The following is a 14,177-nucleotide window of genomic DNA, read 5'->3' as shown; positions in this document are numbered from 1 at the left end:
GGTGATGTTATAAGGCCAGTTCAATAGATCCATACTTTTGTCCCTGCAGCTACTGTAAAGGCTGCTGCCCCTCTTGAGGAACCAAACCACATTTGTGTGTGTCTTCACAGGTACTGCTCCATTGTGGCTGCACAAACGATATGGCTATTGTGTCGTTGCGATATGCATGTCACTCCGTCCCAGCTCAGCAAGGTCTGTGACTTCTGGGAGGCAGGAGTTAATAATAGGGGTTATTTTACTTTGTTCTGCTACATTTTTCCTTAAGTTCCTTTCATCCCGATTTCGAATATATGTATTGTCAGTATTATTACCTCGATTAACAATAATCATCATCGGAGCAGGTTGTCTGTGAACAGTTTGAAGGCTGCAATTTGCCAGCTCCAGGCAATCTGATAGTTGGCCAACTGAGATTCCAGTAGAATTGGAACTTGAGACCTATTTGTGTCTCATGACTGAATTACAAAATAAACTTCTGTATCACATTGCTGCATGTGAAATGACGTAAATAGTGACAGAACACACAATTTTAATCACATGTAAGGTAACTTGTCAGTAAATTTAATCGATGTATGTAGAACATCCTTAATTACGAAGTGATCTGAGGACATTCAAGAATGCCGTAAGCATAAATATGGTAAATTTGCTGTTCTGGTATGACAAGAGTCACCAGTGTGCCAAAATCATGACTGTCACATTCATTGTTGAAATGTTACTAAGTACAGTTCTTTTAAACTTTCATTGTAAAGCATATATTTTCTTATATATTATCACATTCAAAGTTTTGACATAACAAAGAACATGAAAAATGAAATTTGACAATGACAGTTCAGTCAAAATTCCCATTTTGACATATTCATGGTTTTGGCATAAAAAGAAAAATTTGTATTGGTACTTGAATAATGTAGCATCTGTAATGAGGTTTTTTTTTTTTTTTTCCCCTCCAGGCCAATTGTTTCTGTCTCATTCATGAGTGACAGTGCTCTAAGCTTTGGTTGCAAGTTTAGTTTCAAACCAATCAGAGTATCAAAGCCCATCTTATGCCTGCCTTTGTCACGAGGCTGTGTCACCATACTGAGGTAATCTTCGTAGTTTCTGTTAACTTATGTATTACATGTGTGTTGCATTATTAAAAATATTATTGTGCAAAAGTAAGATTTTTTTATTCAAGGGTCGTTTGGAAGAGTTCAGTACAATTTCAGATTACTTGCACAGAATTGAATGTATTGTGAGATGACAAGAGATGCCTGTATAGACATGGCAGTTAGTGTGAATAAATAATTGACTGTAATATTTTGTTTTATCATAGTTTTCTGTTTTGTTCTTCAGTCTTATCAAAACTTTTTTTTTCTTTGTTCAGGCAGGTAACCACTTTAATAGAAGCCTTTACTTTATGCCAGTAGTGTGGGGGAAAAAAGACCTGGATATGAAAAATGATGTAGTATAGTGTGTGTGAATTTAGATATATCCCAGCATTAAAATAACTATTTCTGTGTTTCAGAAAGACTTTTTCAATGTAAGTAAATATCCAATGAACAAAACTAAAATTCTCTCTTTCTCTCTCTCTCTCTCTCTCTCTCTCTCTCTCTCTCTCTCTCTCTCTCTCTCTCTCCCCCCCCTCCCATTCCCTCTAGCCCTCCCTCCCCCCACTCCCTTTCCCCTATTTACCTCCAACCTACACACACACACACACACACACACACACACACAGTCTGTCTGTTCACACGTGAGCATTAAAACCACAGATGCCTTGGCTCTGGTAGATTTCTTCTGTATTCCATCCACACACAATTCCTATGCTGCTTCAGTCGTTGACTGCTTCAAAACATTGCCACATCTTGCACTGCCACATTCTTGTAAGTAGAATAGCAGCCTCTTAGAAAATATTACTTCCATTGGCATCACCATGCTACACTTAACAGTGACACAAGACGTCATAGTCAGAGCTGAGTTTATTTCTCAGCAGCATGACTTTGTTACAGTATTCCTGCCTTCATTATTAATGCATTGACCATTCATGGTATGGGACATCATCTGCACTTCAGTTTCAGTTCCCAGTTTCCTAATGATAGCACTCAGATTATACCATATTAATATCAACAATGAGGCTTCAGACAGTGAATACAACTTCTCAATTCTGCTCCACCTAGGTGAAATAATTACCTACATCTCAATGTCAAAATCTATTAAACTAACTTAGTGTAAATGTGTATATCTCTTGTTAGTTTCATGTTCCATAATTTCACAATAAATGGTAATGATGCAGAATGAGTCATTTTACATTCCTATCACAAATTAATTTGTAGATGTGGCTACACACTGAACATTTATAAGTTGTGTTCAGAGCTTCCAAAATGAAATTCCTTTCTCAGGCTTGTAAGACACACACACACACACACACACACACACACACACACACACACACCATTGGGTGCGGGGACAGCGAGTTATCTTAGGTTTATGCCAGGGAGGTTACTGGAGTGAGTGATGTACTGTAAGGATAGCTCTCATCTGCACAGCTCAGAAAAGCTAGTGGTGGTGGGGAAGTTCCAAATGGCACGGGCTGTGAAGCAGCCATCGAAATCTTGCATGCTGTGCTCTGCTGTTGTAGTGTCACTCGGTGGTCCACCTCATTTTTGGCAACTGTTGTAGTGGTGGCCATTCGTTCTGGTTGACACCTGGTTAGTTCACATACCAATGTACAATGCTGTGCAGTGGTTGCAGCAGAGCTGATATATAACATGGCTGCTTTCACAGTTGGTACGGCCTCTGATGGGGTAGAATAAGACTGTGATAGGACTGGAATAAGAGGTGCTGGGTGGGTGGACAGGGTGGGAAATGGCCACTGAGTCGTCACAAGAAAGTTACAATTTACTATGCAAATGATTGCAATTTAGACTCTAAATTCAGAGAATTATTAATATAATATTTAATTGCACAACACTCCATCTGATATTGTTATGTTAACCCTGCTATGCAGCTAACTTCAGTGTGAACACTTTTCTCATGTAAGATTATGTAAATCTTCACCTTTTTCTTATAACCCTCCAAAATTAGTGATTCTGAATAGATAAGTGCTGTGAGGACCAGAATAATTAATGAATTTATACAGTTCAGAAGAGACAAAACAATTAGATTGTTATTAAAAGTTTTCCCTCAGTGCTAAGAAGAGAACAGTTAAAATCTACACAGTAAACTTTGAGATGGCTTCTGCGACGGCTGGCATTCTCCCTATCCAGATGTACTGCACAAAATTCTATGTGTGTCCTGTAACAAGCCCACCAAAAATATTATGTAAAGTGGCGATCATGAATGGTTTGAGCTGGTAATCAAATGTCGCAAGTTCTATTGCTCTAGCAAGATGCAACAAGATTGATCGAAGTATGCCAGTGCTGCGTATATTTGCCAGTAATAACTGCAGCTGTACCTGGTGCTGCCGTCGACTGCCTACATTGCTCGATGAGTTCCTCTGTAGATGACCGATGGAGCAGCAACTGCAACGACGCGCGATCATGATAAACAACATGTTCCTATGTAAAACTACTACCTCCGTACTCTGTAACACATAATACGGACGCGCGATCATGATAAACAACATGTTCCTATGTAAAACTACTACCTCCGTACTCTGTAACACATAATACGGAGTACTACGACTGCTTGCTAAAGCACTCAGAACATGAATCCATTTTTCTCAGATCGAGCGTAGCCTCAGTGTCTCCTACTCTGCACCAGCAGGCTGCCCAATCATCATCTTGCATCAGAATTTCTGCCAGGCCCCTGTGTTCCCTCCAAACACTGTGTTCATGGGTATCATCATCCCAGGTCACACAATTTCAGCCAATGGGTTGCTTCTGGAAGGTGTTTTAAGTTGAAACATTGTTGATGCTTCTGCATTGCTAATGGAACTGTCGGAATGTTTCTGCAGAGTCACACGCCAAGAGGGGGGGGGGGGGGGGGGGAGGGGCTTACAGGGAGTGCACCTCACCAATACGACTCATAGTGACGCCAGGCCGTCTTCTGTGTTAATAGGCACCGTGGATGCAAAAAACTGAGTCTGGGCCAGCTATCCACATAGTGGAGAAATCGCATCCTTGAGTTTCCTGGTGCAGGACAAGAGCGCAACCCCACCCCCACCCTGTACAAAGGCTGCTGCCAGCTGAGGGCAGTGTGTCCGCTGGCTTTCTCTCAGACCACATGTGGAGGCCGCTATAAACTGCCTCGAATCGGCTGTTCTCCCATTTCATTGTGTAGGGCACGTTGCAGCTTGCTCACAGAAACCGAATTATTTTTTTCTGCTACAAAATGTACTGTTTGAAATGTACTGTTTGTGTGAAATGTGACATTTAATCACCTCTTGCCCCGCTTGGTTACTCCCGTGTAAGGACATAGAAATATTCAGAATGACATAGTTGTGTATTAAAAATGTAAGGTGTGTGTGAGTGATGTGGGTCTTGCACTCATTGTGAGGGGTCCACATCGGTTTCCACCTTGCAAGGGCAGGTCTTGCATCTGGGTCTTCCACAAGGGTATGATCCCTGTGACAGGGAATTGGGTGTGGGTTGGCATTGGGGGGTGGGTGGTATTGGAATGGACTAGGATGTTGTGGAGCCTGGGTGTGTGGCAGTACACCACTTTTGGAGGGGATGGAAGTATCTTAGGTAGGATGTCCCTCAGGGCATGATTATGGTTAATCAAAGCCCTGATGAAGAACGTGGTTCAGTCATTCCACTCCTGGGTGGTATTGGGTGACAAGGGGGTTGCTTCTTTGCAGTTAGTTCTTGGGATGGATGTGAGGCCTTCAACATACTGGGCGAGTTATCATCACTGAAGATACATCTGCTGTGGGAGGCCAGACTGTATGGGAGAAATGGAGAGGAGCAAGTGGCAGACAGTTGGGCACACAATTTCACAAACAGCTCACCACTCCCCCACAAGCTGCTAGGCACTTCCCCCCAACACCCTACGTGCCTCCCGCCTCTCTCCACCCCTCATCCCACCCCACCCTGTGGCCACACCTCACCCAGTACATACACTCATCATGGGCCAGGAAAGAGCTGGCAGCAAACTTAAGTACAGTGTAGGTGTGTGTGTGTGTGTGTGTGTGTGTGTGTGTGTGTGTGTGTGTTTCTCCTACAAGCTTGAGATATGAATTTCATTCTGAAAGCTAGCAAAGCACAACACTGTCCCTTTAGTTTGTGTACCTGTTGATGACAGCGCTTCTGCCCGTTGGTGATTAATCTCCTTTTTTCCTAAATAATTTGTTATTGTCAACCAGAACTTTAGTACATTATTACGCAACAATAATAGACATTCTTGTACAGTATAGAAGGAATTGTCAAGAAGAAAGTTCTTCAGTTTGTTTCCAAATCACACTTTGCTGTCTGTCAGACATTTTATATCACTGAGTAAGTGATAAAAAATTTTAGTTCCAGCATGTGCAAAGACAACCTTAATGTGGAGTAATGAATATCATTTTTCTTTGTTTATCGTAATTATGTACATCATTGTTTCTCTTGAACCACATTTGGTTATTTACAACAAACTTCATGAGGAAATAATGCTCTGAAGCAGTTGTCAAAATTCCCAACTCCTTAAACGGGTGGCTACAAGATGATTATGGATCAGCACCTTATATTATTCTTACAGCATGTTAAGTTCAAATTTGAAATAAGTTTTCTATCTCTATTTTTGTAAATTTCTTAGCAACGGAAACACTATCCATTACACCTTTCAGCACATGCATTGTTAATACTTGTTTACCAAAGCAATAGCAGCTTCTCACACCATGAAGAAATACTTGGCTTTGTACCACAGCTAATGCAAACAAAAACATATACCCAATCAAACTGAAAGAAAATAATTAAATGCGTAAAACAGATATCCATTGCATCGTCAAGGAGTAGGAGTAGTAGTAGTAGTGCACAGCATCATTGAGGAACATTTTTTCAAAACTCGATAAATGCAACAGGTACAGTTTCTCATAAAGTGAGTTTTTCTGTTTTTACCTAGTAGATATGTTTGAGCATTTGAATTTTTATGTGACATCTAGATCTCACTTACATTAATAAAGTGTTGTAGTGAAGTATATTAAAAGTTAATTTTTATAACAGTGTATTAAGGTGTGATTTTTCAGTTATTTTCCAAAAGTTGATAAATGCTTATTATTATTGATATCAGTTACGTTGTCTTTAATTCTGTGTGTTTTTCTCCACAGCTAATATATGTGCTGTAGTGTTGATTGTATGTCTGCATTGTTGTAAAACGCATATTTTTGCATATATTGTTATATGAAAAACATTTTTTATTTATAGTTTTTGGCTTTATTGAGAATACAATATTGGTAGTAGTAGCTTTATTCATCCATAGATCTCTTTTTACAAGGTTATAGTACATGTCAAAGTATTTACAAATTTAGATAAATTTAAAATCAGCTAATTTGTATACACATATATTTACAGACGTCTAATTAGAGACAATTGTTGGATTTACTCTTGGTATACAATACGTTTTTTACAAATAACTTATTAAATAATGTAATGCCACACTGTTTACTCATATCTCACTATCAGTCACTGCACACATCGTTTCATAACACTTTGCAACTTCACGCACTACACACACACACACACACACACACACACACACACACACACACACACACACACACACAGAGAGAGAGAGAGGTGATCTCTGGGCCATTTTCTGTTCTGAAACTTCCTCTTTCCTATCCTGGAAAACTGAGTCAGCATCCCTCCATAATGAGCTCAGAAAGAGGAAGAGGTGTTAGTATTGTGCTATACGTAGCTTGGGGGGGGGGGGGGTGGTAAGTATTTATAGAAAGGAATAAAACATAAAGTGAAGGTGGTATGTGGAATGTTGGATATTTTATTATTATTATTATTATTATTATTATTTATTTGTATAACATTTCTTTTATCAAACCCCTACTCTGTGCTAAGTAATCCTTCAATATATAAAATGTACTGCATAACAGATACTTTTTATCTGCCTTTTTAAATAAGTTTATGCTTGCAATTTCTTTAATCTCTTTTGGTAATTTATTGTACAGTTTTATTCCATAATAGAAAATGCTGTTTTGAGTTTTATGTTTATTTTTTCTTGGTAAATGTAAATTGAGTCTCTCTCTTGTGGCATGGTCGTGGACAGAGCTGTTTGTGCAGTAATTACCAATGTTATTTCTGATGTGTATAGCTGATGTAAATGTATTCACATGGAGCAGTTAAAATCCAGTGTTCTCAACAGATCATTACAATGAACTCTACTAGTATTTTTGGTTATTATTCTTATGGCCCTTTTCTGAAGTTTGAAAATTGTGTTCATATTTTGTGCATTTGTTCCCCAAAAAATAATGCTATAGCTAAGAATTGAGTGTACATATGAATAATATTTAATTAAAAGACACTGCATGTTCCACACTGATGATAGGATACTAAGGGCATAACATGCTGATGGAATTCTGTTTGCAAGTACCTTTGTGTGTTCACACCACTTCAACTGAGAATCAATATTCATTCCTAGAAATTTTGCATTTGTTGCACTGTCTATAGAGGTGTCATGTACATTTAATTTAACATTCATTTTTCCTCTTCAAACTGAAATTCATGGCATTAGTTCTCTTTATGTTCAATCACCAAAATTTGCAATGACCCTTATTGCATAAGTAGCATGGAGAGCTGCATCAAACCAGTCTCAGGACTGAAGACCACAACAACAACATGTTCAATGTCACTTTATTACGTATTGACCAATCATAAACTTCCTTGGAGTTTCATTTGCTTTCTTGGCAAGGAGTTCTCTTGTTTTCTTAGTGACTATAATATTGCTGTCATCAGTGAAGATTTGAAGTATGTGTTATCTCTGCTCTTTGTACCCTGTCTGTTAGGTATGATTGAAACCAGTCATTAGCTACCCCTCTTATTCCTAATGCTTGTAATTTATTTAATTGAATCTTATGGTAGACTGTATCAAACACCTTAGAAAGATCCAAAAATATGCCTGTGATACACTCATCTTTATCAAGAGCATCAAGTACAACTTTTGTGAACACTACTATGGCAGACTCCATATTTTTTGCCACTTCGGAAACCAAACTGTGATTCACTTAAAAGATTGTATTTATTCAGGTAATTCATTAATCTATCTTTCATAATTGCTTCTATTATTTTTGAGAATGGTGACAGCAGGGAAATGGGCCGGTAATTTTCTATGTCTTCTGCATTACCTTTCTTAAGCAAAGGTACAACTCTTGCCTATTTTATCTGCTCTGGAAATGTCCCTGATGTAAAGGATTCTTTTATTATATTTGTTATGGGGCCTTGTCTAATCCCTATGCATTGTTTCATTAGATTAGATTAGATTAATACTAGTTCCATGGATCATGAATACGATATTTCGTAATGATGTGGAACGAGTCAAATTTTCCAATACATGACATAATTAAGTTAATTTAACAACATACTTAAGTTAATATATTAACTTTTTATTTTTTGTGTTTTTTATATTTTTTATTTTTTAAATATTTTTTTGTTTTTTTCTTAATTTATATCTAAAAATTCCTCTATGGAGTAGAAGGAGTTGTCATTCAGAAATTCTTTTAATTTCTTCTTAAATACTTGTTGGTTATCTGTCAGACTTTTGATACTATTTGGTAAGTGACCAAAGACTTTAGTGCCAGTATAATTCACCCCTTTCTGTGCCAAAGTTAGATTTAATCTTGAATAGTGAAGATCATCCTTTCTCCTAGTATTGTAGTTATTTTATTTAATTTAATAAGAGAGTATAAGAGAGTATATATACTGAGAAGCTACTGTGAATATCCCTAGATTCTTAAATAAATGTCTGCAGGATGATCTTGGGTGGACTCCAGCTATTATTCTGATTACACGCTTTTGTGCAATAAATACTTTATTCCTCATTGATGAATTACCCCAAAATATGATGCCATATGAAAGCAATGAGTGAAAATAGGCGTAGTAAGCTAATTTACTAAGATGTTTATCACCAAAATTTGCAATGACCCTTATTGCATAAGTAGCTGAACTCAAACGTTTCAGCAGATCATCAATGTGTTTCTTCCAATTTAATCTCTCATCAATGGACACACCTAAAAATTTGGAATATTCTACCTTAGCTATATGCTTCTGATTAAGGTCTATATTTATTAATGGTGTCATACCATTCACTGTACGGAACTGTATGTACTGTGTCTTAATCAAAATTCAGTGAGAGTCCATTTACAAGGAACCACTTAGTAATTTTCTGAAAGACAGTATTGACAATTTCATCAGTTAATTCTTGTTTGTCAGGTGTGATTACTATACTTGTATGTTGACCTTTGTACTTTAGACTTTATCGAGAACTTCTGTTAACTTATTGAAAAAAAAGTGTCCACACTACCACTGGGAGATCTATACACACACACACACAATGATTAATTTCTTGGTGATATCAAGCCCTGTTAATTCAGTAGCTGATATTTCAAAGTGTTTGACTTCACTTACTGTACTAAGGTCATGTCTTGATTGAACTGTGTTCCTTTTCTGATGTAAATGTGTGATCCTCCATTTCTTGAAGTAGTTCTGCAGTAAGAGTTTTCCTTTTCATATAATGATAATACTACATGTTGGATTTCTGTGTCTCTACACTAGTGTTCAATAATACAAACTGCTTTGCAGTTCAAAGATTGGAGCTCAACTTCTAATAGTTGTATTTTATTTTTTTATTGATTGCATGTTTTGATGGAGGATTGTTAAGTCTGTGGAATGCCCCATGTCACTCTTTCCAATGGTTTGTTTTAAAGTGCCAAAGATATTTGAGGTGTTAAAATCTTGTCTTGTGAGTGATTGTTTCAGTATTTTTAAAGTGCCAAAGATATTCTTTAGGCAGGGGAACCTGTTGTCTGGATTTATCCTAAAAAGACCTACTTTCCTACCTATGACAACAGATATTTGACCGTGTGTGGCCCGAAACCCCCCCCCCCCCAAATACTTTCATGAATCAGCTGCTGTACCAATCTTCCCTTCCCAGTCCAGTTTTTGTGTAGGCCATAATAATAATAGAAATACAGTGGCATAATAGAATAATAGCAAAGATAACTATTTTAACATAATTGTTTAGCTGATATCTTTATTATCAGTACTACATGAATTATGAAATGAATAACACAAAAGTATTGAAAGCCACAATCACATTGTTATGCCAAGTTTTCCGTCTTACGTCTATGCATTTTTTATCTAGGACATCTTTGTAAAACTCCTTGGCATGATCTGGAATTTCAAAATAGTTTAGCAAGGCACACACATCTTTCTTCTTTTCTGTGCGTACCACATTTTGTTTTGGTAAAAGGGTGGATGTTAGTACTTTTGGATAGCATGGTTTCTTTCATCTCAGGATGTCCATTTGTACTGGGTGTCCAGAGTATGTATCGCATACTGACCAGACACATTAACAGTTTTCTGTGCTTTCTTGTATGAGATGACTCGCAGGCTGGTCATTTTGAATGGTATCTTGGATTTTAGTACTTTCTGTGCACTATCTTTGAGATTTTTAACACTCTAATTTGTGTTTAGAACTTTCAGAGTACCATTCTCTTCTACAATATCAATATTCTTTAGGTGACAAGATGCTTTTTTTCTGTATGACTTCTCAGTTCTAACAAACAGTTGATTTGGAGGCATGTAGCTATGGCCATGAACAAGGAAGTAGTGATGAAAATTATTGAATCTTGTGCTGTTTTTCCAAGTACACTGTAAGCATCACAGTCGCACAGCTGTTTTTATTTTGGCTGCCACAAGAATCTGAGATTTATATAAGAAACCTTGCTGACTGACAGTTTTGGAATAGCTCGGTTTTGCTGCATGTCAAAGCAAATCTCAATAACATTCCAATTCTCTTCCTTCATTACATCATAAAACCACTTTGCACAAATTTTATGTAATCAAAGTCTAGTTTGTAATTCATTCTTCTTCTGCAGACTTGTTTCTGTTTTTATTTCCATTAAATGAACATTAGAAGTGGAGCAGGTGTACTGAATGATAGATTGAAGTGTTTGTAAAATACATGCTTGTATTTTTATAAGGAACATTGTTCCAGTCTTAAATTTTATCTTCGCAGAATCTCTTGAACATTTTGACTGAAATCTGGAGGCAAATAACCTCTCGTAGACTTCCCTCTTCCCTGGTGGCTCTCTCTGAATTTATATTTTTTAACAACATTCTTAATGGCTATTGTTACCTCTTTATGACCCCTTCCTGTTCTGTTGCTTCCTCTCATCTCATCTGCTTGCTAGATAACCTATCATGTGATGCTAGATACTTGTTGGAAAGCTGCAGCACAAACAGGCACTACTTCACCATTCCTTTTACCATTGGTGCATTTCACTGTCATTGCTTTCTTCCTTTTTGCATTCTGGGTGTGCATTACTCGGCATTGAGGTGAAGAAATTTTAGCAGAAACTTAACTTGAGCCATTTTATTTAATGATACGGGGTACTTTTCTGGTTCAATTTTATGTAAAAATCAACACCTATTTCTTGCAGGCACTTGTTTATAATGTATATGTTTTACAGATTTTTTTGTTGATATCAGGTAATGCAGCACACTTTCTAAACAAATTAGAAGTACTCTGAATATTTTTGAACGTGCTTACGGTTATTAAAAAATTACAAAGAAATTGATGCAATGTTTTTTCCAAAATGCTTCCTCAAATTGAGGTAACATTTAATCCAATGTTATCAATTTTGAAGGAGACAAATTTTTACCAGATATGCATGACATTATGGCTGAGGTACTAGACCTATTTAATTCCACCTATTATTTATATTACAAGGATAAGAAATATCACAACTTACATTTTAATTTTTATAATTTTTTGCCTAATAAATGTTATTTTTTGTATAATTTAGTTAATTCTGCAATAGAGCTTAGGTGTACTATATAAGTATGGACTATTGCAAGTTACAGAAAAAATTAGAGCAATGCTTTATAAACTTTAGGAAATATTTGTACCTGAATTCTGAAAAATACAACTTGTAGGAAATTGCGAATGATGATATGAGTCCAATTAAACTGTGCCTTAAAACATTCCTGAAGCTTAGTCTTCATCCTGCAGCATTTCATCATCTTAAAGCTTCCTTTTGGCATTCCTTTTAGCACTTCTTGCTTCTTTGGTAACTTGAAGAGCGAGTCTTTCAGCTTCATGCTCCCGTAGTCTGTCACACACAAGCAATTGATCTTCTATATTGGAGCCACATTTTATTCCTAAATTTCTCAGGACTTCCAACCTTCCTCTCACACCATCATTGAAACACATCACTGCATCTTGTAAACTGACTTTTAATCTATTCAGCCCTACAAAAACATTCTTGGGTAATCTTTCCCATATACAATGGTTGAAACTTTCATTTGTATTCTGAGTGTCCCCATGAAGACATTTACTGAGCTAAACAGGGTCAGTCAGATCTCTAAAAATTGGTTTTATTTCATTCATAACAGGCTCGGGAAGAGAAAACTTATGGTGGTATATTTTACCATATTCTTTTGCTTTTTGGTAACCACACCAGGAATCTGCTCCTTTAAGGCAAAGTCTGTGAACGGGATAGTCATATGTGAACAACTTGTGAAAGTAGGTGGCCCATACAGATTGTCTCTTTGTTGTAACATCATTCAGAGGTGCAGTTTGTCTAATGACCAGTCCATAATAACTCCGAAGGAGGTCTATTCCAGTTTGTCAACCTGCCTAGGCCAGACAGAGATTTTCCATCAGAGAGCAACTTTCCTTTCATTTCTCTTCGTAGCTTCCTCAATCTAGCACCCACCCTCTTTTGCACATGTCCACAACACTCCAGTTTTGTTACCAAGATATCAACATAAACATTGAACTCATTAATTTTATTGAAAGCTTTAGAGTCCCCATCGCTTAGATGCTTCATATACACTCCTGGAAATTGAAATAAGAACACCGTGAATTCATTGTCCCAGGAAGGGGAAACTTTATTGACACATTCCTGGGGTCAGATACATCACATGAACACACTGACAGAACCACAGGCACATAGACACAGGCAACAGAGCATGCACAATGTCGGCACTAGTACAGTGTATATCCACCTTTCGCAGCAATGCAGGCTGCTATTCTCCCATGGAGACGATCGTAGAGATGCTGGATGTAGTCCTGTGGAACGGCTTGCCATGCCATTTCCACCTGGCGCCTCAGTTGGACCAGCGTTCGTGCTGGACGTGCAGACCGCGTGAGACGACGCTTCATCCAGTCCCAAACATGCTCAATGGGGGACAGATCCGGAGATCTTGCTGGCCAGGGTAGTTGACTTACACCTTCTAGAGCACGTTGGGTGGCACGGGATACATGCGGACGTGCATTGTCCTGTTGGAACAGCAAGTTCCCTTGCCGGTCTAGGAATGGTAGAACGATGGGTTCGATGACGGTTTGGATGTACCGTGCACTATTCAGTGTCCCCTCGACGATCACCAGTGGTGTACGGCCAGTGTAGGAGATCGCTCCCCACACCATGATGCCGGGTGTTGGCCCTGTGTGCCTCGGTCGTATGCAGTCCTGATTGTGGCGCTCACCTGCACGGCGCCAAACACGCATACGACCATCATTGGCACCAAGGCAGAAGCGACTCTCATCGCTGAAGACGACACGTCTCCATTCGTCCCTCCATTCACGCCTGTCGCGACACCACTGGAGGCGGGCTGCACGATGTTGGGGCGTGAGCGGAAGACGGCTTAACGGTGTGCGGGACCGTAGCCCAGCTTCATGGAGACGGTTGCGAATGGTCCTCGCCGATACCCCAGGAGCAACAGTGTCCCTAATTTGCTGGGAAGTGGCGGTGCGGTCGCCTACGGCACTGCGTAGGATCCTACGGTCTTGGCGTGCATCCGTGCGTCGCTGCGGTCCGGTCCCAGGTCGACGGCACGTGCACCTTCCGCCGACCACTGGCGACAACATCGATGTACTGTGGAGACCTCACGCCCCACGTGTTGAGCAATTCGGCGGTACGTCCACCCGGCCTCCCGCATGCCCACTATACGCCCTCGCTCAAAGTCCGTCAACTGCACATACGGTTCACGTCCACGCTGTCGCGGCATGCTACCAGTGTTAAAGACTGCGATGGAGCTCCGTATGCCACGGCAAAC

The 14,177-nt window shown here is 38.8% G+C and overlaps 1 protein-coding gene across 2 annotated transcripts in view; it reads left to right on the top strand.

Moving 5' to 3' along the window:
• LOC126236267 (RNA demethylase ALKBH5-like) overlaps positions 1–14,177 on the top strand; it is a 116,168-nt gene that overhangs the window by 68,320 nt on the left and 33,671 nt on the right. Inside the window, exon 4 of one of the 2 annotated variants that reach the window (XM_049945422.1) lies at positions 945–1,076. The exons of the other annotated variant lie outside the window; for it this stretch is intronic. Coding sequence (XP_049801379.1) covers positions 945–1,076 — 132 coding nt within the window. The remainder of the gene's footprint in view (positions 1–944; positions 1,077–14,177) is intronic. 2 annotated transcript variants of the gene reach the window in all.

The sequence above is a fragment of the Schistocerca nitens genome, chromosome 2, assembly GCF_023898315.1.
Source record: "Schistocerca nitens isolate TAMUIC-IGC-003100 chromosome 2, iqSchNite1.1, whole genome shotgun sequence".
NCBI lineage: Eukaryota > Metazoa > Arthropoda > Insecta > Orthoptera > Acrididae > Schistocerca > Schistocerca nitens.
The sequence above is the reverse complement of the archived record's forward strand: the minus strand, read 5'-3'. Positions and strand labels throughout refer to the sequence as shown.